General features: G+C 42.3%; 1 protein-coding gene and 1 long non-coding RNA gene across 3 annotated transcripts in view; one reads left to right on the top strand and one right to left on the bottom strand.

Moving 5' to 3' along the window:
- Positions 1-26,642, bottom strand: part of NRK (Nik related kinase) — a 406,388-nt gene that overhangs the window by 104,651 nt on the left and 275,095 nt on the right. For both annotated transcript variants that reach the window (XM_077484749.1, XM_077484758.1), the window contains 4 exons: positions 25,951-26,042; positions 11,269-11,360; positions 9,407-9,522; positions 4,756-4,849 (listed from right to left, as the gene is read on the bottom strand). In XM_077484749.1, the coding sequence (XP_077340875.1) occupies positions 4,756-4,849; positions 9,407-9,522; positions 11,269-11,360; positions 25,951-26,042 (394 nt within the window). The remainder of the gene's footprint in view (positions 1-4,755; positions 4,850-9,406; positions 9,523-11,268; positions 11,361-25,950; positions 26,043-26,642) is intronic.
- Positions 25,974-26,642, top strand: part of LOC143986179 (uncharacterized) — a 457,706-nt gene continuing 457,037 nt past the window's right edge. The window contains exon 1 of the long non-coding RNA XR_013276444.1: positions 25,974-26,062. This is a non-coding gene — a long non-coding RNA (uncharacterized LOC143986179). The remainder of the gene's footprint in view (positions 26,063-26,642) is intronic.

Below are 26,642 nucleotides of genomic sequence, written 5' to 3'. Positions count from 1 at the left end.
GCACCAGTGCCTAAGGCCCAATTTTTCTGCCCCTGTTTAACAGGGGCGTTTAAGTACAATTTTTGATGCAATGCTTTGCAGCAGGGCTAATTCCTGCAAAAAAACTAGAGTGTATGGCAGAGGTTGCAGTGTGATGGCACCAGTGCCTAAGGCCCAATTTTTCTGCCCCTGTTTAACAGGGACATGTAATTACAATTCTTGATATAATATTTCACAGGAGGGCCCCTTCCTGTGCCCACCCAGAGTAACTGTGAGGACTTATAGTGTTGTGGCACCAGCACCACAACCACCAAAGGTAAATTTTTCTACCACTGTTCAACAATGGCATGTAATTACAATTCTTGATATAATCGTTCACAGCAGGGCGCTCCAGCGCCCACCAAGAGTCACTTTGAGGGCTTACAATGTTGTTGCAAAACCAACACCTTGTTCCGCCATTTCTGCAGAGCATATAGGGCAGGCCCCTACTTTCAAACATCCAACTTACAAACATCTCCTACTTGCAAACGGAAGGAGACAACAGCAAGTGAGATGAAAAAAGATGGACGACAAAACAAATTATACAGGGGTGATAACCCTTCCCTATGTTTTCCAAAAAGCTTAAAAATATTTTTTTTGACTGGAGCTACACTTTAAAAATGTACCAGTTGAAAATTACAAACAGATTCAACTTAACACAACAAACCTACACAGTCCCAGTCTTGTTTGCACCGCCTGCATACTGCTGTTCTCAGTATATAGGGCCTGGGGGCCACACGCATTTCCTTTTTTTAATATGGGTACAGGGTTCCCCTTAATATGCGTACAAGACCCAAATAGGCTGGTAATGGGCAGGGAGGGCTACCCATGCCATTTTTCTGAATGATTTTCAACCATATTGCAGGAACCAGATATAACATTAAAACCGCAAGCAGTTTTAAATGGTGTTATTTCCGCTTAATGTCATTTTGTGCAGGGACTGTTCTAAACACGGGAAACACGTGGCACTTCACAGGCATACTACAGACACCCACCAGGCACCATATTTAAAGGAATATTTCACTTTTTTTTTTCACTTTAATCGTCATTAAAATCAGTACTCCCACCAAAACGGTAGTTTTTAAAACTTTTTTTTGCAGTGACCCATGTCCCCTGAGGCAGGAGGCAGGTCGCCAAACCCTTTTTAGGACACTATCTTGCATATTAGCCGTTAAAATTAGCACTTTCCAATTCGAACGTTCGAGTCCCATAGACTTCAATGGGGTTCTAACGTTTGTACCGAACGCGGGGGTCGTTCGCAAGTTCTGGTGCGAACCGAACCGGGGGGTGTTCGGCTCATCCCTAGTAGAGACCTTTTCAGTGAAAATCTCCTTTGGTTTCCTTGTAACCATTGTCACTAAGGCTACTTTCACACTGGGGCCGCCCGAGCATTAGCGCTAAATCACAGCTTGTTTTGGTGTCACTTTAGCGCTGTTTAGGTGGCACTTTTTGGGCACTAGCGGGGCACTTTTAATCCCGAAGAAGGGATTAAAAATGTCCATGTTGCGGCACTTCTGAAGCACTTTTCAGGTGCTTTGGAAGGGCCGGCCATTTATTGCAATGGATAGGGCACTTTGGGAGCACTAAATATAGCGCTCCCAAACTGCCCCAAAGATGCTGCTTACAGGTCTTTTCCGAACGTCCCACAAATGAACAGCCCCACTGTGAAATGTCGCACTGAAATGAATGGAAGGCGGTTTCCAGGTACTATTTTTAACACTGAAACGCCTGAAAACCTCCTCAGCGTGAAAGGGGCCTTAGAAGAAATCTGCCCCTTGAGAAGTACATTGGCTGCCATTTCCAACTACTTTAAAAAACTTACTGCGGAACCTTGTGACTGCTTAACAGGGCTTCAATGACACCCAGGTTCTGGAAAGTGTGGGCAAAGTGAAGTAACTCTGTCTGTGTGCAGTGTCCTTGTTTCCTGCAAATGGGCAAGTGCCCTCTCATCAATCCTGCGGTCAAAGCCTCATGGTGATGGACTTCCCTCAGACAAAGAAGATGGTGTCCTTGGTTCTTTTCCCCCCTCCACATTGTGTAAAAAAGCTGTTTGATCCTGTGTTCTCTGATCCTCCCCTTCTTCCACTGTCCCCAATCTATCTCCTGATAAGAAATAGCCTTTGTAGTCACTCCGCACATGCTCAGTTTGGTGTGTTTGCTAGAGAGGTTTTTTTTCTCTTAGTAGGGTGCATGTGATCACCACTGTCCTGACGGAGGGTCAGGGTTCCTGCAGCCTCATAGGATAGTCAAAGCAGAATGACAAGCTTTAACCAGACACTGATAGAAGTCACAAGACTGCTATACTCTGCTGATATGAAAATGTATTTATATGTTTATATTTACTAAAATAATTGCATTTCCATGTTCTGTGTACTGTGGGAGACCAGATATAGTGAATGCAGGGTCCTGGGTTTAGTAACCCTTTAATATTGGAAAAAGGAATTTGATATTGCGAAGCGTGTTTACAAGGAAATGTTTAGGAGAAATGTTTGCTGCCATAGTTGGCCTTTCCTTCTGAAAAAGCTGGTTGCTTGGCTGTTATGTTAACACAGTGGTTTCAATACCCTTTAAATCATTGACCTGGAACATGCATATCAAGAAAGCAAAACTGAAGACAAATGTCTATATCAGCACACTTCTGTTTCGAGACTAATCAATAAACTGAAAGTTAGCATGAAAGCCAAGGAGCTAGCACTTTCCAAATGAGAAGTCAGTAATTGCAGCCTCTCTCAGTGAAGGTTCCTTTTAAAGCGGAGTGCCACCCAGAAATGTAACGTCTGCTGTTCGGATTCCTCACATTTGGAACCTTTTGGGGGGGGGGGGGGGGAGCAGATACCTGTCAAATTCAGGTATTTGCTCCCTCTGCTGGGGAAAATTGCTGCAATGTCCAACAAATCCTCCGTAACCCCCCGCTGTCTTCTGGGAGACACACAGCTCCCAGAAGACAGCAGGGACAAATCAGAGTACGCAGCGTGCCCCACACATGCACAGTAGGGAACCAGGAGTGAAGCCAAAAGTCTGGACAGGTAAGTGTCCTTATTCCAAAAGTCAACAGCTACTGTATTTGTAGCTGCTGACTTTTAATTTTCTTTCTGCCAGCGGAACTCCACTTTAAGACCCCTTTCACACTGGGGGCGTTTTGCAGGTGCTATATCGTTAAAAACAGTGCCTGAAAACCACCCTAAAACAGCTACTCCATGCACTCCAGTGTGAAAGCTGGTATGTATTCTTAATTTTAAAAAAAGTACCTTCTATTGCTTTCATTTTCTTCAAATCTCCTTTTTATGCTGCTGTGATCTGCCTCTCTGGTAGAGGGTGGCTACATTCACTCTCCATAGTCCCACTGTAGGTAGAAATGCAGTCCACCTCTCTTGCTATCTCCCATGATGGACTAGGGACTATGACATATGTCACATGACTGCAACTGATGTGCACTGCTTGTTCCAAACAATCAAAGTAAGTGGAAAGGGGGAGGTTTGGGAGCTCTTGGAGGATGTTACAAGGAGGCAGAAAAAGAGTAAGAAATTATTTAATGAAAGATGGATTACAGGACCATTAAGTATTGTATGTGTTTGGATTATTTTTAGAGCAAAAAGGTTTATTAACCACTTGCCGACCAGCCACTGTCATTATACTGTGGTAGGTCGGCACGATCCCACGAGCCGTTGTAGCTGTACGTTGGCTCCTTTAAGCGGGATAGCAGGTGCGTGCACGCTGCACTGCGAGGGTGCCAATGCTTGTGACCGGCGGTCGCGATAACCGCCGGCCATGAGTGATTACGGCCACGAGAGGCAGAACAGGGACGTGTGTGCGTGTAAACACACAAATCCCTGTTCTATTCTGAAAGGAGATGCAGATTGTGAGATCCTAATAGCTAGGAACCACGATCTGTCATCTCCTATAGTCAGCCCCCTCCCCCTACAGTTAGAACGCACAGTCAGGGAACACAGTTAAACCCTTGATCGCCCTCCCCCCCCTAGTGTTAACCCCTTCCCTGCCAGTGACATTTATACAGTAATCAGTGATTTTTTTTTTTAGCACTGATCACTGTATAATTGTCAATGTTCCCAAAAATGTGTCAGTGCTCGATGTGTCCGCCATAATGTCGCAGTTAAAAAAATAAAAATAAATAATAATAACATAAATCTATCCCCTATTTTGTAGATGCTATAACTTCTGTGCAAACCAATCAATAGACACTTATTGCAGTTTTTATTACCAAATATATGTAGAAGAATACATATCGGCCTAAACTGAGAAAAAAAAATAGTTTTTTTAAAAAAAAATTGGGGATATTTATTATAGCAAAAAGTACAAAATATTGTGGTTTTTTTTTTCCAAAAATTGTCACAGTTTTTTATATATATTTTTGGGGGATATTTATTACAGCAAAATGTAAAAAATAATGCGTTTTTTTTTTTCAAAGTTGACACTCTTTTTTGCTTATAGCGCAAAAAAATAAAAACCACAGAGGTAAACAAATACCACTAAAAGAAAGCTCTATTTGTGGGAAAAAAGGAAATCAATTTTTGTTTGGGTACAGCGCCGAAGGACCGCACAATTGTCAGTTAAAATGACGCAGCGCTGCATCGCAAAAAATGGAAGTGGTGAAGGTGAAGTGGTTAAACGATAATTTAGTGTCACTTGTTTCTCGTTCTTCAACACTAACAAACAAACCTGCTGCTTTAGTAGGTAAGAAAAAGGTTAAAGACGATCTTCCATGTTAGATCTTTGTACCTTGTCTCTTTGCATGTTGCTTTGGGGCTTCTCCGCGATTCCATCTGGAACTCTTGTCCTTAAGAAATTCGCTATACCATTGCTCACTGGTTGCCTGGAAACAGAAGCCATTTAACCAACAGATGAGATGTATCATAACATACATTTTGAAAGCTTTACAAATATTCCTACTGCGATGTGTTGGGAAATAAAACCAGGTTTCATCTGCAAGATAATTAATACCATGTCTCTGTGAGAGTATTGCTTGTTGTTGATGACAGCTGCAAACTGGGTTACCGTAGTTATTAAGATGAAAAAAAGTGTTTATGAACTGTAACTTTGAAAATGACTTTATTCCACAGAGTAACTGTATGTGCAATAAGATAACTCTACAATTATACATCAAGTAAATGGTTAACTTTTCAGAAATGTGACATACTGGTAATAGCTCGATTTTTCCAGGTAAATATTCCATCTATCTACAAAGGGATGCATTTACCATTTTTAAGCCACTAGGGGGTATCAATTCTCCACTGAATTTGAATTGAATCCAATTCTTCATACACTTTTATGAAGATTGATTCTGCTAAGCTTAGACTACAGGAAAATAAAAACATACAAGTTAAAAATGCGCCAGTTTCAGGTAAGGGACTGAAATGTGTACATTAAAGTTAACAAAGGTAACTGCATAACGTCTTTAGCAAAGAGTTTTTATAGTATGTAAATATAAAGTTCTCTAATTTTTGATGCTTCACCCAGAGGTTAACTACCGTATTAATCAGCGTATAACACGCACTGGCGTATAACACGCACCCCAAGTTTAGGAGGGCATTTTAAGGAAAAACGTTTTAGGAGGGAAGTTTAAGGGAAAAAAAAAACTTACATTTAAATGCCCATCAATGCAGCCTTATCAGTGTGCATCTGCAGCCTTGTCCATCATTGCAGAATGATCAGTCTCATTTGCAGCTTGCCCAGCGCGGTTTGCAGCCTTGCCCAGTGTCATTTGCAGCTTGCCCAGCGCGGTTTGCAGCCTTGCCCAGTGTCATTTGCAGCTTGGCAGTGTCATTTTCAGCTTGCCAGTGTCATTTTCAGCTTGCACAGCGCCATTTGCAGCTTGCACAGCGCCATTTGCAGCCTTGCCCACGTTTAAATTTCCCTCTGCTGAGATAGACCGAGCGAGCACCGCCGAAAAATACCGAGCGCTGCCCAAAAAAGACGAGCCTTTTTCGGCAGAGTTCGTTCCAGAAACAGCAGAGAGGCGGGACTGCGAGCGATGCCGAGCAGTCGGCTCGGCCTTTTTCGGCGGCGCTCTGTATTTTTCGTCGGGGCTCTGTATTTTTCGGCGGCGCTCTGTATTTTCAGCTCACAGACAGTGGGGATCGGCGTATAACACGCACCCACAACTTTCCCCCGATTTTAAGGGGGAAAGGTGCGTGTTATACACCGATAAATACGGTGATAACGAGCAAAGGGATTTAAAGTAATTTTAAAATCTTGTTTTTTTTTCCTATAAAAAATAATAAACATGTTATACTTACCTGCCCTGTTGCAGTGGATTTGCACAGAGCAGCCCAGATCCTCCTCTTCTTGGGTCCCTCATCTGTGATCCTGGCCCCTCCCTCCTGTTGAGTGCCCCTCACAGCAAGCAGCTTGCTATGGGGGCACCGGAGCCGAATCACAGCTCCCTGTGTTCATTCAGACATGAAACCCCAACCCAGCCCCACCCACCTCTCTCCCCTGATTGGCTAGCTGACTTTGATTGACAGCAAAGGCAGCCAATGGCACAGCTGCTGTGTCTAAGCCAATCAAGAGGGAGAGTCTCGGATGGCTGAGACACTCGTGGACATCGCTGGACAGAGAGGGACCTCAGTTAAGTATTAAGAGGGCTTCTGCACACAGAATGCTTTTTATCTTAATGCATAGAATTTTTTGCCTTTACAACCAACCCCTTTAATTAAAAGTGGTAAACCCAAAACCAGAGATGTAATATATTGCAGCTTACCAATTAGATGTGGTGGCTGCATCAGTTTTTTTGGCTTTTCCTCTCTGTTTTCACCTGGTGATCCAGCCAGTAACACACCTCCTGTATTAGGCCGGCCATAATTCAACAGGAACCAGCTGGATTTAAATCCATCTATAGGCAGGCTGGTTGTTCAGAAGCCAATCTCTCAATCAACTTCTATTCAACCAGCCTGTCAGCTATAGGCAGCAACACCGGTCATTTTATTTTGAGGGCAGGGAACTCTCTCCACCATCAGAATAAAATAGCTTTGTGGGAGGGATTCCCCCATCAATGCCCAGTGTGTTGATGGTGGAATCAAAACTTTTTTTCTGTTTAGTTCAGCCTGCTGGATTTAAAAAAAGGAAAAATGCATAATCTATGGCCTGCCTTAGTGTCCCCCCTACACTAGATGAGGGAGCACAGTGGCACCTTCGCACAGCTGCATTGTTAGTCTGGGAGTTAGGGGAGTGTTAGATTTACTAGCAGTTTTATATACACTAACAAATTGAAGTTGAACCCCAGCTCACACTGCAGTTACAGCATCATTTTTTCCCTTTTGGGATAAAGGTTTTTCATTAATAAATAAAAGCTGGTCATTGTAAGCACCCCTGTCGGTAAATGGTTTGTCTCAATACTTTTAATTGATATATTTGCAGCAGAGTTTGTTCTGTTGAAAAACAACTGACCTACTGGCTGGATCACCAAATGAAAATGAAAGAAATAAAGCCAACAAAAAGAAGCCCAATGCAGCCATCACATCTAAGACTTGGTAAGCTTCAATATAATAAATGTTTGCTTTTGGGTTTAAAACAATTTTAGTCTTACAGATGACTTAGGTTTGTTAAGAGTATGTTAGGGCTGGCTTAGCCCTTCCTTCTCTGGGCTGGCTGCTCAGCTGTCGGCTAATTGCCAGCTTTCATCTCTCTCCACAGTTACCCAGCTGTTCCTGATCCTGCTCATCTGACCTGCCTACTTAAAGCTGTCCAGCTCACTTCATCTCTGCCTTCGCCTTGGTCACATCGCAAGAAATCTCCTGCGTTCCTGTTTAAAGACTGGCTTGCTGACATCCCTTCTGGCTCCTTATCATGCTTGCTGTTCCTCCATTTGGATCCCTGACTTCTGGCCTGGCGGATTACCCGATCTGGTTATTGAACTCTGGCCTGGCTGACTACTCGATCCGATTACTGGGCTCTGGCTATGCTTTGACTATGCTTTTTCTATTTAACTTTTTATTTTTAATTAATAAACAAGTGTGATTTAATTGTACTTCTGTCTCGGTCTGGTTCATGGTTTCTGACAGAGTAAGATTTAATAACTTTTAAGGTATTACTGAGTACCAAAGTTAATTGTAAAACATAAGTGGGAGTTGTCACAGATTATTCCACGAATATCCCTTTGAGCAAGCGAGGCACATTTTTATATTGTATAGAAAACAATGCTAACAAGAAGCTATTGTGGGAATCTGTCTAATGTCCACTTGCAGATGCTTGCAGGGTGTTTGTTAAAACCGTGTTACAGTAAGCCGGTACGGTGGCCGGTATCAGTGACACCTGCAGGACCCATGCTGGACTGCTGGCATCAAAATAGCTGGGGTCAAGTGCTAAGTCCAGCAGCTAATGTTGTGCTAATTTGTGCCCTTGTCAACACGACTTGATCTTATCCTAATGTTACACTAATAATTCGCGCAAACCATCCCCATCCCTCGCATGTTTTGCAGGAAAAGTTTTGTAGCAAAAAAACAAAAAAAACAATTACTATATATATATATATATATATATATATATATATATATATATATATATATATATATATATATATAAACATATATGTTAAGGTAAACAAAACCTGAAAGATTTGATGTGCAGAACCAAGATGTTGACAAAATTAAAATATTGCAGATGTTGATTGTCCAAGAACAAGATTGAAGCTTTTAGCCCTTGTACACACGGTCAGACATTCCGACAACAAAATCTATCTGATTTTGTCCGATGGATTTTGTCCGAAACTTGTGTTGCATACACACGGTCAGACAAATTTGTCGGAAAATCCGATCGTTCAGAACGTGATGCCGTTATTTCGTTACGACGGGACTACGTTCAGGCTAGTAGCCAATAGCTTTGGTCTAGGAATTTGATCTGAGCATGCGTGGCACTTTGTCCGATTGGAATTCTCTACAAACGATCGAACAAAGTAATGTTGTCGGAAAGTTTTATAGCCAAGCTCTAAAACTTGGTCCGTCGGATATTCCGACGGAAACAGTCCGATGGAGCCCCTACACTGTCGGATTATCCGACAACACGGTCCGATCGGACATTTTCCATCGGAATATCCGACCGCGTGTACAAGGGCTTAAAGTTTGTAAACACACCTTGTTCTTTTTTCTTAATTCTACTACTAAAGGACCATGAAGTCTGGTACATGTGATAATTCTTCAAGTTATGTGAATGGGGGTGAGATTTGCCAAATTGTTGGGATAAAGATGTTAAAACAGTCCCCAACACTGTCTGATTGCTCACATGTTCACTTATACATGAGAATGTTTGTTCACTTCAAAGCAAGAACATGCTTTATTTGTCTTCTAAAGCATAGTGGCCAGGTGAGAAATATATTTATTCCAAAGTAATTAGATATTCCTAAAAGCTATACATTTGCTTTTAATGAAAGGCTAACCTTTTTTTCTGCATGTCATCATCGCTGCTGGCAACCTCATCACTTGATGAAGAATAATATGATGCTTTCAAGTAAGATCTGCTATTGTCTTTTCCTTTTCCTACAAGGTTGGGGCTCTATAGTAGAAAGAAAAAAGCACATGTAGAAAATCATTGAAGGCTTCTTTTTAAACAAAATTCCAATTAATAATAAAGATTCGCTGTCAGTGTATTGAACAATATCCTTGGTCGTTACAGTGGTTGCTCTGCCAATGCCAAGATCTGAGGGATGTAAGTCTTATCATTTTGTCCACAGTAGTCTTTTTTTCTTCAACATACTTATTAAAGTAAAAGGAAGTAAAAAGGATATGGGGGACTGACTACTATATTCTGCTGGAATTATAACAAAGTGGCCATAACTACTGTGGAGAGTCCAATATAAGATAACCAGCTTGTTGATCTTGCACTGGGCAGCTATTAAACAACTTATGGGCACATTGCATTCAACCAAATTTTCAGCAAAACCACTAGTAAGCTCACCACTCAACCACTCACTATATTCTTACACATTCAGGGACTCTTGGTAACATCTCCCCTTGAAAAGTTCCCATCACAAACGCCACAATCTCCATTACTCAGCAATTTAGCTTTTTTGCTTTGTCATGTTGTGCAAGGACCTATGAGAGGTTTGCAGCCATCCTCCTGGAAAGATCTTATTCAAAACCCTACTATGATATAGGGCTATTAAGCACCTGTGGTAGATGTGTTTTTTTAGCAAGTCATGTCAGTGCAAACTATAGTTCAAGGAGATAGCAGCCTACTTTTATTAAACAAACTTAAAGAAAACAAAGTCTTCCATGTTAGAATTTCTCCCACGCAGCTTCACAAAACCTTATCTGCAAAAGAGGAAGAAGTGCTAAGCCACCTGGCTATGGTTTAGCAGCACCGCTTCTCTTCTTACCAGTCCTTCTGACTTTATTGCTCACTGCTCAGCTCTTGATTCACTCGGTCTTGTTTACAGTATTTTGCTGTACAGGCCCACTGCTTGCTCTCTAGATAGGCGTTCTCCTGACATCCTGGGCTCTCTTACATTTCTGAGACTTACAGATTCCTCCAGTCCCCTAGACTCTCTCCTGGTTGCCTCAACTCTCTCAGTCTCCCAGACTCTCTAAGCTGTCCTTACTCGCTTAGTCCAATCTCCCCAACACGAAGTACTGTCTTTTTAGTAGAGCACATTTGCCTCCAGACAGGATCGCATACCTGTCCTCAAACGGGAGCACACCTCCCCCCTGGCTGGAGCCCTGAGCTATGCCAAAGCTGGTCTTCAACAAGATCTAGACACAGAGTTAGAGACCTTCTCCCTCACAAAGCACCTTGAAATCTTTAAACAGCAGAGCCCAAACCGGGAATTCAAAAATCTGGAGACAGCTGTACAAACAGTTTTCTCTGGTCATAATCTATAATTCACAATCCTGCACTTTGCATACATGCAAACCTGGTGTCCTTTTTACAGTAATTTTCTCAGTGGCAGGGCCTAGCCCTGTCATACCCACAAATAAAATTAACTTTTTCTTTTTGTAATGTCTTTGGACCTATGAGAGGTTTGCAGCAGATACTTGTTCATCATATATTAGGATCCTTTTGCTAAGTAGCAGAACTGGGTGCTGAGACAGTGCAAAGCATAGGAATGTGCATAGTATTCTAAAGTATAGCAGGATCTGCTGAAATCCCCAAACTATAAAAGAATGTGGCAGGTGACCAAACTTACAAAATTTCTTGGACTGGCACGCCATTTTTAAAAAAAAATATCCTTTTAAAAAGATAGACATTTTAATAAATTAAAATACAAACCAGAATATCACAAGCATTTTTCATAAAGCCTACCGAAATCTTACGGGAGTCCCGATGCACTTCATTTTCAGCTCTTGCCAACTGCTGGGGATAATTCTGTACAGCATAGTTATCTCTCGGCGACCCTACAACAACATAGAATACACATGAATTTCTTCTGCTTACAAACATATTTATAAAGAACTGTGGAACTACAAGGACAATTGGATGGCTATATTTTTCCGGCTTTCAGGTGCATTTCATAGTTCAAGCCAACACACTACAATCTACAGGGATGTAATTTAGCCATAAATTCTGATGATACCTACCTAAACAAAATGCCCTTTGGTAAACTGAGACAGAATGTTATGTGGATGCCCAGGAATAGTTGCCAAAACAAGAAAACAGTTTTCCAGCTTCTAGGATGAAGTTTTTGGATTTCGGCTGTAGAAGTGAGATTGCTGACTGGTATAAAAGCACACAGTATTGCTGTGTTCTAATTTTCAGAAAATCTGTCAGCAGGCCAGTCTATGACACATTGATTGGTCCTACCATCCTAACGTCAACCTGTGTGGTGTTAGAACAAGTCCAGGGCCAAGTATCCAAATTTTTTAATTGAAATGGTTGTGTAAATGGTTTACCCCCTATCTAGAACATCATTTTTTCCTATTATAAATGTTAATAATGCTGAACTAAAGTGTTGGTGCAACACACATGAACCCCGTTTTAAATCCAAACCACTGACTATTTCTTCTAACTTGAATCTTTACTCCACCAACTCCTACTCCTTTCAATTGGTTTGTCAATGTGTTACAATTCCTCTTACATGTACAGTTATGATCACTAAAGAGGCCTTGACTAGAAATATTTTTAAAGCAAAACTCCAGCCAAAAACTTTTTTCTGTGTAATTGCTTGTGGTTCCATACCTTTAGCTAGCATGTTGTCCATTTGGAGACAATGGATGTGCATTATTTAAATAATAGGCTTCCTTGTCTGTGATATCTGTTTTGCAAGACGGGTGGCCACTATGCCATGTATTCCCCCGCCACCGGTCTTGTCCCTGTCCTGCTGTAGTTCTTTACAGTGAGCAGTGACACAATTTAATCCCCACTCTCTCCAGTGGGTAGACCCAGGCACCAGATTCCCGATCTGAAACACCTATTGATGCAACATCATTAGACTGACAGCCCAGGGACTCCTGGTCTGTCCAATCCCCTATGAAGTCATTGGAGGTGGGACAGACTAGTAGTCTCCTCCGCTCTCTCTCAGCTCCACCTGTGATACGCAGGCTATGTGAATGAGCACTAGGCTCAGTTTAAGTGTGCCCCTCCCCACAGTCACATGCTTTCATTGTACCCACCCACATTCACTACAGTTTCCCTTGGCATGATAGGAACTGTAGTTTCTAAACACTGTAACATACCAGGGCAAGATCCAATGTGATCCCTGCATTTCCACCTCCTCCTAGAGCCAGCAGAAACTGGCATTTTTTTTTAATTACAGCAATGACGTCATGAATATTGTATCATAATTTTCCTCTTAACCTGTGAGTAATATATAGTTATAAACCTAACCGTTTATTGCTTTATATAGGTTGGTATACTTGTTTTTTGCTGGCATCCCAGAACTCTTTAAAGCTAGAGAATTTTCTTGAAAGGTTACAGTAATCATTCATACAAACGACATTTCACAATTGGGGCTTTACATACATTTAAACAAGAAAATGGGCTTGACTTGAAATTACACACTGTTTAAAAGATCAGGAACCTATTAATTCATTATAAACAGGTACCTAAACATGGATAAATCATAAGGAAACAGTAATCTGCCAAAACAAAGACTGCACAGTTGCTTAACATTGCTTATTTGCAATATACGGCAGCAAGCTAAATGATCCCATATATCACTACATTTTTTTAGTATACTGTATGCAAGTACAACATAGAGTTAAAGCTTCCTGCATCTGTACTGTAATATCGTTGATGTAAGTAGTAGGCTTAAGAGCAGAAATCCCAGTGGATAAATAATTTCCAGCAGTACATGCCAGTGGGACAAGTGTGAGTTGGAGAGCACTTTACTGAAATGCTAGCAATGTAACTTTAATAATAAGAAAGAATTATGTTTATATAAAGACAATGAGCAAGTTAAAATGTACGAGTTGTGGGACTTAGCAGAAATCCCCTGGAAGCCTCTCCAATTCAGCACTTTTTCCACTGTAAATCTGTTTATCTCCTTGCGAAGGCAGCAATGGTATGGAGCAAGTTCTATCGATTTGCAAGCATCAATTATTTTTAAACCTTCTCCATTTGCTAGCAATGTACAGTACATTACTTTGTGCTAAATTGCATCTTTAAAGTATTCTAAAGAACTGAAACAAAGTTAAAATTAATGCAATTGTGGCTCATGCTTAAAAGAGCAATAATCTGCTTCTTAGATCTTTTATCTAAAGAAACATAAGCTTGGAGGTGCCCAAGCAACATTCTACACTTGAATACGTTGTCTACTTCTAGGAAGCTCTACTTATCCCAAGATACTTTTTATCATATTTATCATAAACTCATACTCCTGTTCTTATGTAATAATAAAAAAAAAAAAAACGATATGCATACACGGGTGTCCTTTATTTTCAGTCTTTAAAACAGGTGTATTCTATATTTTATTGCATTATTATTACTGTTATTTCAAATGATTATTACTGTTATTTCAAGTACATTCTGAAACAGAGTCATAGATTATTTTTACTAGGGGGGGTCAGCCTTGGGTACCCAGAGGAAAACAATTTGGTTGGGCATGACATGGAAAAGTGTGGGTGTGCAAAACAATAGATGGGGCCTACAATTTTAGCTGAGAGTGGCAACCACAGCATGTGAGCAGATGTGTCTCATGGAGCTCCTGCTACTGATCCTTGTACTGATCCTTCCATCAGCAATGATATACATGCACACAGCCTTCAAGTGCTTTCCGGAGTCTCCTGGAGTGCCTCCATGATAACATGCGAAAACAAGGAGGAAGCTGCTGCCCTGGAGGCCCAAAAGGGCGCCCAGCATGCTCTCCCCTGTGCACACCATGTAGCACAGAGAAGCCCAAGGATCCTGTTAGTAAATTGGGTAAGACATCCCATCCTGGTGAGAAGGAGGCATCACAGGATATGCTGTTTGATGCCCAAGAGCATCTAAACTCATAGGGAAAGTAATTCTTTGAGGACTATAAGACATTTCAGGAAATATTGCAAGAGGTGCCATTAGCATCATGTTCCTTGTCAAAGTCAGATAACATAGCAGCATTGGAAGATTGTATGCAGGGTGATGAGGCTGACATACTCTACTGCACAACCCACACTAGGTGAAAGTCTCCAGGGGTTTCATAAATGTATTGCATCTGTTCATATGGCTAGAGATCAGTTGGGAGGGCTGATGGAGGAAGTGTCCCTATTAAGATTTGCAAAAAATTCAGAAATGAACTACAGCAATGAGAGTCACATTAGTGATCTGGAAGACAGACCTCTAATTAGCGAGACTCATTCCACTACAGTCAGCTAAAGCCATCAGTAAAAGGAATGAGAACAGGCTACATTGTAACAATGTCCAGGTTGTGGGCATCCCACAGCGCTCCAAAGTTCTCCAAAGAGATCCCACTGATTTTGTGAAGAAATGAGTGTTGGAGAACACCAACTCGCCGCTGCCACATGGTAACCCTCCTCGACCCCTCTAGACTCTTTTCCCATGTTAACACGTCTCCTGAACTAAAGATACAAATAAATTGTCCTATGTCTGGCCAGAGAATAGCCTAATATTCAATTTAATGGTGTGAAATCTCCACCTGCAATATACAATGCTTTATCCTGCTCAGTTGTGGATTACAGCAGGTGCCAACCCCTGTTCATTGATACTTTGGATGCCTCCACCTGGCTAGAAGACAATGAAGCAGCTATACAGTATGTGAGCAACAACCTAGAGTGGCACAGGATTGATGTTTATTCTCTCCTGTCCCCACACTCTAAACTGTTCCTGTATACTGCCATGCTGTGTATCTTCTTTAGATGAGAACCATACCTATTCTGTTTTGGTAAAGTACTTGCTTTATTTCTGTGTTCAATTTGTGCTTCCTGATGCACTTAATGTGTTACACTACTCCCAGCAACATGCTTAGTATGCTATATGCACTGTTGGTGCTTCTGGGATTCCCTGTGCTACCTTTCTTTGGGTTGGCATACTGGAGCGTACCAAGCCATGTTAGCTGTTTCCCTAGTTGGGATCCAAGTACCGTTGCACCGTTGTGTCTTTGTTTCTAACTTTACTATTGTTTAAGTGAAGTGGATTCAAAATATCCTTAGCTACAGGACTCCCTTGTGGTGTACCTCTGCCTGGTCTTCTGTGTGTGAGTCCTTTAGATTTTGTCTTCATCTCACCACCTGAAGTGGAGGTATTCTGAATGAATGGGAATTGCTTGCGTTTTCACAATTTTTGGCATATTCCACCACCTTTGCCCTGTGGAGTAATACCTTATAATTACATAGCCCTTTTGAGAGAACTACGATTATTGCGCCTTAGGCAAATACCAATGACTTATATGTGGACTTCAGGAAACACCTCAAGAAGGAAACTGAGTTTTATGAGATATTCCTGGTTGACCCAAGCTTATCATTCCTTGTTTTTATGAGGCGTGAGCATTTTGATACACAGGTCTTTAGACTTCCAAGAATTCACATCTGGTATAGTTACGGAAGGCAGATATGTTTTCCTTCACTGTTGAATACACATGCTAACTTGTATACTGGCTATGGTATATATCCCCCCACCCTTTGTTGCCACTATGCTACAACAAGTTATTTTCTGTTTGTATGATAAACCTGACATACAGGTATTGTTAATGGGTGACTTTAATGGGTATTTGTGTCCTCAACTGATAAACATCTTCCTGCTTCTACAGCTTTCCAGTATAATGGAACTACCATATTCAGCTATCTCAGGGAGGTTGGATGGAATCATTTTTGGAGAAATAGATATCCATATGTGTCAGTTTTCCTTGTTCTCTAGGTCCTTTATGTCCCTAGTTAGAATTAATCTATGCTTGTGCCCCCATAATATAGAAATTATTTCATACACCTTTCAGATTTTCAGATCACTCCCCTCTGGTGGTGTGGATAATTACTAAGGTCCAAACTACTTTACCAGGAGTCTCATAGAAACTAAACTTATTTCCTTCACATGATTTGATTAAGAAACATATTACAGAATACTTTGTAATGCACGCACAATAACAAGACCCCTTGCTATGCTGGGCAGCCTTAAAGGGTTTTTTAATGGGTTGTTTATTTCCAACAGCACTGCTGTCAAAAATGCAACTGGGGACAGGAGTCTCCGTTGGCCCATCTGATACAAAACCTTGAGTGGGAAGATACATCTTACCCTTCAGATTCTGCTAGAGAGGCTTGGTTCTCACCCTCCTATATGTTCACGACCGTGTGGGCAATTCCTCTGCAGAATGCATTATTTTATACTATGGTATGGTAACATTTAATACATTTTATCTGATAAAAGAAAAAAAAAAAACTACTCATTGACTGAATGACTGACTGAATGACTTGTATAGCGCTACCTATATGAACTGAATCGCCTCAGGGCGCTTTCTTGCCACTGGTGTCCATCTGCAGCTTTTACACGGCCCTTTAACCTGTAGGGTCCAGATACACTTACAACATTGACATACACATACACATATTATGGCCAATTTATTTATTTTTGGACAAGGTCTAATTAACCTACCAGCATGTCTTTGGAGTGTGGGAGGAAACCGGAGTACCCGGAGGAAACCCACGCAGGCACAGGGAGAACATGCAAACTCCAGGCAGATAGTGTCATGGTCGGGATTTGAACCAGCAACCCTATTGCTGCTAGGTGAGAGTGCTAACCACTACACCACTGTGCTGCCCCTTGTACATACATAGTGACATATGGCACTGTTCTTATACCTAAAGATATTCTTTAATTACTGTTCCACAAGCAAGATTCTAACAGGGTCTGTAACACACTGAGTTCATTCAGTAACACACAGGTCAGTAAAGCAAAATAAAAAATGACCTCCCTCCCAAAGCAAAGATCCCTCCACCAATAGACATCTCTCCACTTCCACTATTAAATATAGTTTTATTTTAAATTTTATGCACATAGAGAGCGCCTTATACCTTAAAGAGTAACTCCACTTTTGTTGAGAAAAAAAAAAAAAACAATCACCTCCGTGTGATCTATGTACATTGCAAGAACTTAAACAAATTCTGTTGCAGAGTCCTACCCGTTTCTGTTCCTAAGAAAAAGCTGTATGTTTCACTAACATCCTTGAAATACTGATTTCTGAATGGGTGTGTCTGTGTCCAATATAATCAGCTGATGCACTGACAGTTCTAATGAAGAAAGTTGCAGTGTCTGTATCCCTTTAGAGGCAATTAACTGTAAGTGAGCATCTCACCAAAAATATAATTCCTAATGCAGAGGATATCTAAAATTTGGCTTGTACCTTGATGCAGACTTCTGGGAAAATCAGTGAGCTAATCATACAAGCAGGAAATTACATTTCTGGGGAAGCTTTGTTTTCCAGAAGGCCTCTAAGTTACTATATAGCACTGAAATTTACAGAAGCTGCAGATTAAAAAGGAAAGATCATTTTTCATAACATTAACTTATATATTTTTTTTTTTAATGAAAATTTAGTTACCCTTTAAGGACATTATAGTTTAGTGGAATGCATTACCAGTTCTTTGAATGGTTTTGCTAGTTGCCTGGAGCTGCTCTTTAAATATAGCGGCACATTATTCACATTAGTCAGAATATCTGCTTACTACATTTATTTCACTCTAGTACATTATTCCTAATTTAAGCACTTTGGATTTCAAGGTATATGACACCCTGACTGCTTTAGGGGGCAGTGGTAGCCAACTGCATTAGATCATTACTGCATCTGTCATGCGTCACTCTATTTGAATGGCAGCCACTGAAGCAATGTCACTTTTAATTGCAATATAAGACTTGTGATTTAAATGTATTGTCACTTTTTAATGAAATCACTCAGGGTAAACTTTGATGTCTAATCTGTCATCCAGCCTCAGTGTCCAGTCAAGTAACTCTAATACACACAAAAAAAGGAGACAAAGTAACTAAAATAAAAATTTGTTGTTACTGACTATTTATACAGCCAACAATATAAATCCTGTAGATTACATTTTTCTTACAACCTGCCAAAAATATTACCAAAATCTGCAAAAGCAATCAAAATCAATGTTCAGAATACCGAGGGCCAAACACACTATTGAGATGCAGTGTATTGCAGTAGTGTAGGCATTACGTTCAATAGCAAGTTGTTGTGCTATTTATTTTGAATGGGACCCCAATACACTAAAGTAATGCAGCTCTGATGCACTACCATGCATTGTACCATTTTTTTCTATGGCAGTGCACCACAGGTCCCTTTTTTGGCCTGTTTGTGTGCATTTGGCATCCTATTCAAAATGAGCTTCGAAAGTAAATCAATTAAAAACCCAGAGGTCAGCACCATCCATGGAGGTCTTCGGTCAGATTTAATCTGTTCTATTGCAGTAATGCATGCATGTTAACATGCACTGCATTAGGGCAGTCCCATTTATTTTGAGTGGGCTGTCAATGCATAACATCAAAAGCAAAGCTCTTTTCTGGAAATGCAATGTATGGCCGTACAGTTTTATTGCTGAAGTGCCCTGGGGTACTATTCAAAATAAATTACACCTTAGTGTCCCGACACACATAACATCATAGCTCTTATCTGTCCCTGATTTCGAGGGACTGTCCCTCATTCCTCCTCATTTGTCCCTCATTTTGGTCAGATCTATATAGATGTATATAAAATGCATATTCTATCTATGAAAAAGTGTTTTCCAGCACTAAACCTTTCATCTGATTTCTAAATTGCTGCATTTGTAAATTCCAAAAGCCAATATAAAGGAATAGTATTGGCAAAATTAGCACTTGTGGGTTTAACCAATCTTGTTTTTTTGTACAATTCATCTTTAAGGGGGGCGTGGCAAGGGGTTTGTCCTATGCCTGCATACTTTTCCTGCTAGGTGTCCCTCATTCCCATCTCAAAAAGTTGGGCGGTATGCATAACATGCTTAACCTCAGCTAAATAAAGTGAACTAGTTCTTAAAGCGGTTCTATCCCCATTCTGAGTAGTTTTCTGCACATGGACAATTGCAGGTTATAATATAAATCTAATGATGTCAACCGTGCATGCGCCGTTTGTCCTAATTTTCCAGCAAGCTTATGCTGCCGGAAAAATGCAGGGTCTATGCCTAAATTAGAGGCAGGGTCTAATGCAGGGTCTAGTGCAGGGTCTAGTGTCGGCATCAGCCCCGACATCCCCCGATACTCCTTTCTACTCCTTCCGCATTAAGAGGATCGTCTCCGATTCACTGCACTTCGTTTCCGAAGTAAGCGTTTTAAAGCTTGATACTGATGAATTCTTGATTAAAGAAAATTTGTCAAAGACCTGGGAAATTCAAACTGAAAATGAAGAAATGTATATCTTTAGAAACTGAGCAATATGTGCAAAACCACTATCAGCAAGTTAAACTTAGTCCCACGACCAGTAACTTCCAAAGCCCATCTTCCATAGAGATTAATAAACATACTCAAAATTATGCAAAATGGCAATTTAACATATGTTTGACACAGGAAGCAATGCAGATCAAACCTTCTCTACCCTAAATCCCCCAAAAAACGACCGGGAAAAACACACTCATTGTTATAAAAACACAGCACCAACACAGCCTAGGAACTTATGTCAGTATCCCATGTTGACACTCCTGTTTGCATGAAAATGCATGGAGGTGTGTTGCACAAATGTCTGTGCATGCATCTTATTCCAGAACTGACACCAAACATCCTATTTAAAGAAAGAAGTAGTGACAGATGGTTGCTAGGTAATCTACAGCTTGTCTGCAGACCCTGTGTTTGTGGATCCTGATCTTGTGCTTGTCCCGATTTCCTGTTACCGACTTGGCCTGCCTTGGAATTACCTCTGATTCCTGGTTGTTACCCCAGCTCGTTTAAAGACTTTATTCTTACTGATAAACTTTGTATGGCCTTGGATTTGACTCCTGATCACTCCATTATCTCCAATCCTACTGATCACCCATGTATGACCTTGGATTGGCTCCGGACCTCACATTTCTCACTTACATTCTACTGATCACACATGCATGACCTCAGCTTGTCCTCGACACCACTACCCTCCAGTTCTTTCTTGCTGGTTCTATCCTATATGTCAGCATCCTGCCCCTTGCTGGGCCTGATTTGTTTCTCTACAGTGTTTTCCCATGATCCCACAGATACTCTAATCTTCTAACCACCTCCAGAAGCAGCCACAAGCTAACTGGACTTTTGGTATCCGTGATGCTCTGTGCTGTGCACTCCCTGTTACCACCTCCAGGGATGTTCGGCCCAGAGCTGCAATGGAAGCCCTCTTATCACTTTGGCATCTAACCATGTACTGTATGTGACAAATGTCCCTGATAAGATGTTAGCACACCAACTGCACTTATAGTGGGGAATGTTAAGAATGAATGTATAAAAGATAAATTGTTCCTCCTTTGAATTTGCATGTACATTTGTTTTGCGTTAATGGAGCAAAACTGAACATTCTTAGGCTATATTCACGGACTGTGTGAATAGGGAAAATAATGCATTATGGCTACTAGATGGAGCCGAACTATGATAGTCAATGCCATCTAGTGCTCTAATGCTAGGTGCGTGGTGTGCCACTACTTACATTGGCATGGGGCGGGGCTATCCGGTAATGTCACATGGAGGCCCCACCCCTTGTGATGTCACTACCCTTCCATGCCCCAGTTGGTGATGTGGGGAGGGGCAGGGCCTCCATGTGACATCACTGGATGGTCTTGCCCCATGCCGATATAAGTAGTGGCACACCACACACCTAGCGTTAGAGCGTGAGAGAGCGTTGAGTCAATATCGGAGGAAGAACAGAGAGAAGACAGAGAAGAGGCCCGGCAGAGGCAGAAGACAGCAGACAGAGGTAGAAGAACCAAAGAGGGCTAGAAGACATCAGTGGAGAGTGGAGAAGAACCAGAGAGGGGAGAAGAACTGGCAGATGCAGAAGACATCAGCGGAGGAGGCAGAAGAGCAAGGGGAGAAGACGCTGCCTTCATAGTTTCATAGTTTCATAGTTAGTTAGGTTGAATAAAGACACCAGTCCATCCAGTTCAACCTGAGTGAGTGTCTACAATTGTCCCTATCCCTGTACATTGTCTTTGGAGTAAATTCATAAATTCATAAATTACTTTAAAAACCTGTGTACTGCTGTTTATTTTTGACACTTTTTTTGTGGTGAGTAGGTAGGGGTACGATGTACCCCATACCTATTCAAATAGGGTGGGGGCCAGGATCTGGGCTTCCAGATTCCGATAAGCCCCCTGCCTGCAGACCCTAACAACCAACTGCCAGGGTTGTCGGGAAGAGGCCCTTGTCCCCATCAACATGGGGACAAGGTGCTTTGGGGGTGCAAAGCACCCACCCCCCATGTTGAAGGCATGTTGCCCAGTATGGCCCAGGAAGGGGGGGGGCACTCGCCTGTCCCCTCCCTTTTTCTGACCTGCTGGGCTACGTGCTTGGATAAGGGTCTGGCATGGATTTTGGGGGGTGATTCCATGCCGTTTTATTTGTTAAATTTGACATGGAATTTCTCCTAAAGATTCATACCAGACACAAAGTGCTTGGCAATGTCAGAATCAAAGTCGGATCCACTTTCAGCGAATTCGGACAGATGTCAGACTTCAAGTCGCAGGGCAAAGTCGGATCCACAGTCGTACGACTGTTGTGTCATACCAGTGTGAACCCAGCCTTTAGGAGCATAGTTAGATGGCTGATGAGTTTCATCTTATGGAAGCAGTTCATCACCTTGTACTTCCATACAGACTAGTTTATATTTACATTGCCCTGTAAAGTGTGGCATTTGGCATACAGCTGCGAGGTGCTGGGTCACCTTCCTCACCACCTGGGTAGTAATGACAGCCGAATGTGACAGGGAGGTATCATTTTTTGCTGGCTGCCAAACAAAGAGCTGCGGCCAACACACAACTCTGTCCAGCTGTCTTTGCAGCTTAAGGGGGAAGGAGCAATTAGAAGATGTTAAAAAAATGTATCTCACCCACCTCTTTTTACCCCCAACCCCAAATGTAAACCCCCAACCCCTGCCCCCAACCCCAAATGTAAACTTAGCCTAAGACTGCTAAAGGCACCTTTTGCATGGGCTTTTTGATCAGTTCCGCCTGTCAGTTTTTCAGGCATACCTGATCGGAGGTTCAGTGCAGGTCTATGGGGAGGTGGATGTATATGAACTTGTATCCGTTTACATTTGCCAATCTCCAAATCCCTCCAGGTCCAGACAATAAAAAAAGGAAAAGGTCCTTCTCCATTGTTCTAGACCAGGGTTGCTCAACCTTTTGAAGAGTGAGGGCCACTTTGGTTTGGTAACCGTTTGCGGGCCACAATGAAATTAAATGGTTTAGAATTTAGAATTTTTTATTTTGAATAGCATAATGAACATTTTCCTCTTGCCGTTGCAGGAGAAAATGAAGAGGATTGGTTCTTGTATATGCCATCTCTCCTGTCCATGTGCAAAACAGAATGTGACAGGGAGGCTGCACGTGCCCCCTGAAGCATGGGTTGGGGTCGCCATTTTGACCCCTGGCGCTACATCAGTGGTTGGGTGTGTTGTCAAAACATGTCTCAACTATGGGGTTTTACTACCCCCCAAACTGCAAAATTAGTTCTTAATGTCCCAAGCCCTCTATAAGGCTGCTTTCATACTAATTCCACTGCGGTTTACTTACACCGCTGGTGCAGCGCAGTGCACTTGTGTTTTTCCTGCCAGGTTAACTGTGCTTTGCCATAGACTTCTATTATATTCTGCAGGTAGGATTGCCACCTCATCTCTTTAAAACTCAACACATATTACACAGGTTCTGTGGCTGATTAAGCTGGTAATTAAACTCACTTGGTGCCTGATCTGCATTAGATTAGCCTCGGAACCTGTGTAATTTATGTGTTTTGGTTTAGGGCTGGGTTCACACTGCTGTAGAGCAGCTCACAGCAGGGGTCCGATGCATCCCCGTTCATTATTTCTGGTCCGATTTAGGTCTGAATTTTTGTCTGAATTTGGATCTGAAACAGACCAGAAGATGCACAGGACTCCTGTGCAATTCTCTGCAGCCATCTCAGGCTGTGTAAACTGGCTCCATTGAGATCAGGCTCCTGACATGCGAATTGGATACAAAGAAATAATAGCGAACATGCGAATTGGATACAAAGAAAGAATTGCTAATAGTGTGAACCCAGCCTAAAGGGATGAGGTGGCAGCCCACCTGCAGGTATGGTGCACAGTCAGTGAGAGCACCAAAACTCCTACAATCAGTTTGAGGTTGAGGGCAACAGGTTGAGCGCCCCTGTTCTTGACCTAAATGTGAGGGATCAAAGGTAACCTGATGTACGTATACAAACACTTCCTGCTGCCATTGAGAAACGATAGGTCAACCACAGCCCACTGTTAAAGCAGTGTTCCACCCAAAAGTGGAACTTCTGCTTATTTGTCTCCTCCGACCCGTGTTTTTTTGGATCTTGCCACAGCGAGGTACGTCAGAAGTCTAGTCCTCCTTTCTCTGCCGCCAGACTAATTGGAATGTGCAGCGCACTTCACGCATGTGCAGTAGGGAAGCGGGGGTGAAGCCAAAAGGCTGCACTGCTGGGTTCCCTTAGCGGCAATGACGGCAGCTGCACCAGATAACCGATCTGAGGTTCGGCTGAGGTACGGACATTGCGGGCACCCTGGAAAGGTAAGTGTCCATATATTAAAGTCAGCAGTAGGGATGAGCTCCGGCGTGTTCGCACAGCCCACGTGTAGAGCCCACCAGGAAGTCGGCGCAGCGCTAATCACAGGCAGTGAGACATTTCCCGATCTCTGCAGCCGCGCATCAGGACAATGTCTCACTGCCTGTAAGCAGCGCAGTGCCAACTTCCTGGCGGGCTCTGCATGTGGGTTGTGCAAACACGCTGGAGCTCATCCCTAGTCAGCAGCTGCAGCATTTGTAACTGCTGACTTTCAATTTTTTGTGGGGTGGGCAGACCCCCCCTTTAAAATGGGAACAAAAACTGAATGGGCATAAATGTCACAAAACTGACAGATGTTCCAATCTGCTCCAGTTCGGCAGAACATCTGCTTACAGATCCCCTGCTGAACAAGGCGTGTCTGTCTGACACTCCACCCAGCTCAGGCGTGTTCGCATGGAACACGTGTGGAGCCCACCAGGAAGTCAGCGCTGCGCTAATCACAGGCAGTAAGACATTGCCTGATCTCTGCAGCCACGCATCGGGGCAATGTCTTACTGCCTGTGATTAGCGCAGCGCTGCGTAGGGTTGCCAACTTTTCTTCAAGTCAAACCCGAACACTTTAGCTGCTTTTTTTTTTAATAGTATAAACTATACATATATTTTGCTATTAAATAACATTTTTAATCATATGAAGTTAAGAACAAGAGTCCCCCTTTACATCTGAACTTGCAGAGTTCCCTTTCACTGTAAGGGGGGACTCTGCAGACTCTGATGTAAGGGAGAACTCTGGGGACTCTGACCTAAGGGATGCTCTTGGAACCCATATTTTAGGGGGATACTGAGTACTCTGATGTACAGAGAGGACTCTGATGTAAGGGGAAACACTGTGGCCTCTAGTGTAAAGGGGAACTCTGATGTAAGGGGTGCTCTGATAACCCTGATTTACCTTAGTGTACTCACTCAGAGGCAGGAGAGAGAAGGGGGAGAGTTCAGTCACAGACAGGGATGGATGGTGAGCTCACTCACCCCTTGGCAGTCAGCACCTCTCATCCAGATGTAGCTGAGACTGCTGGATTTCAGATTTCCGGCCCCAACTTACTTTCCTATTCTAAGGCACATCCCTGGCGATTGGAGTGTGGGCAGACATAGAGGGGTAGAGGTGGGTGGGAAGAGGAGCAGAACGAGCCCTCTCTTGTCTCCTGTCTGTGTGTGTGTTTGGGGGGGGTTGTTAGTGTTGGCTTTGGGCAGTGTGAAAGAGAGTGTAATAGACACTCTCAGCTTAGACAACTGCAGCCAGCAACTCTGCTGGAAAGCCATAGTCCAGTCTAAATAATGTGTCCGGGTTTCAGGTGGTCTGAAACCCGGACTCATGATTGCAAACCCGAACTGTCCGGGTGAATCCTGGACAGGTGGCAACCCTAGCACTGCGCCGACTTCCTGGCGGGCTCTGCACGTGTTCCATGTGAACACACCTGAGTTCATCCCTAGCAGCCAGTGCTGCAAGATACCACTATACTAGACGACTATACCACCAGACAAATAAATGGAGCTGTCATTCAGACAAGGATATACACTTGCAGAAATGCATCTCATTTTACATAACCATTTCTGTGCTTATTCATCCTGTCCAGTTTTTACAATCACAAATCAATCCCATCATCCATGCATAATAGGCCCATTAAATTAGAAGCATGTTCATGCAGACAAATCACTAGGTCATAAAAAGGTACAAAATCCCAGATTAGTCATAATTCCGCACCTTGGATAAATCTGGCAAATTCCCTTAAGGAGATATACTAGTGATTTTTCCCTGACTATAATACTCCTTTAATGAATGCATCTGTGTACAGATGAAGCAATCACCTGGTTTCAATCTGCTGCTCTGGCTGGCATTTCCAGTTTCATTGCCAATTCTTGAGCTTTCAGACTGGTCTTTGGATTGTTGCAGGAAGCCACTAGTGGAAAAACACATAAGGTTAGTGATTAGTCAGATATGTACAGTTTTGCTAATCAAAGCTGGCTTTATAATTAATATATTACCCTATGTCTCACAGAGGAATGTATGGTCAGCGTATCAGTTAGGACGTAGCAGACAGGTCTTTCTACTAATAGTATTCACTGAGATACATTCCAGCAGCAAGGCCAATGGAGATAGTATGCAATAGCTGGAGGAAAATATACTGGTGGTTCTAGGCTAGATTTCTATGTATGTAACTTGTACTGATTTCAGGCATTGTATTGTGGAAATACTATGCTATAATGAAAAATGTTTTATTAAGAGTATCTGGTATGCTTCGGTGTCTAGGGCCATTTGGAGAGTATTTTTAACATTGTTTGATCTAGAACTAAAAGGCATTTTTTTTTCCGCATATTGTGTAGAGTAAGGAAAGGTTATAACCCCTGCCAGTAAGGATGAGCTCAGGCATTCGCATGCTTCATGTGCAGAACCCGCCAGGAAGTCGGTACTACGCTGCGCTAATCACAGGCAGTGAGACATTGCCCTGATGCGCCGCTGCAGAGATCGGGCAATGTCTCACTGCCTGTGATTAGCACAG

The sequence above is a fragment of the Lithobates pipiens genome, unplaced genomic scaffold (assembly GCF_037356315.1).
Source record: "Lithobates pipiens isolate NorthernLeopardFrog02 unplaced genomic scaffold, aLitPip1_a1.2 Scaffold_1, whole genome shotgun sequence".
Classification (NCBI taxonomy): domain Eukaryota; kingdom Metazoa; phylum Chordata; class Amphibia; order Anura; family Ranidae; genus Lithobates; species Lithobates pipiens.
Note: the sequence above shows the minus strand (reverse complement) of the source record. Positions and strands in the feature narration are given on the sequence as shown.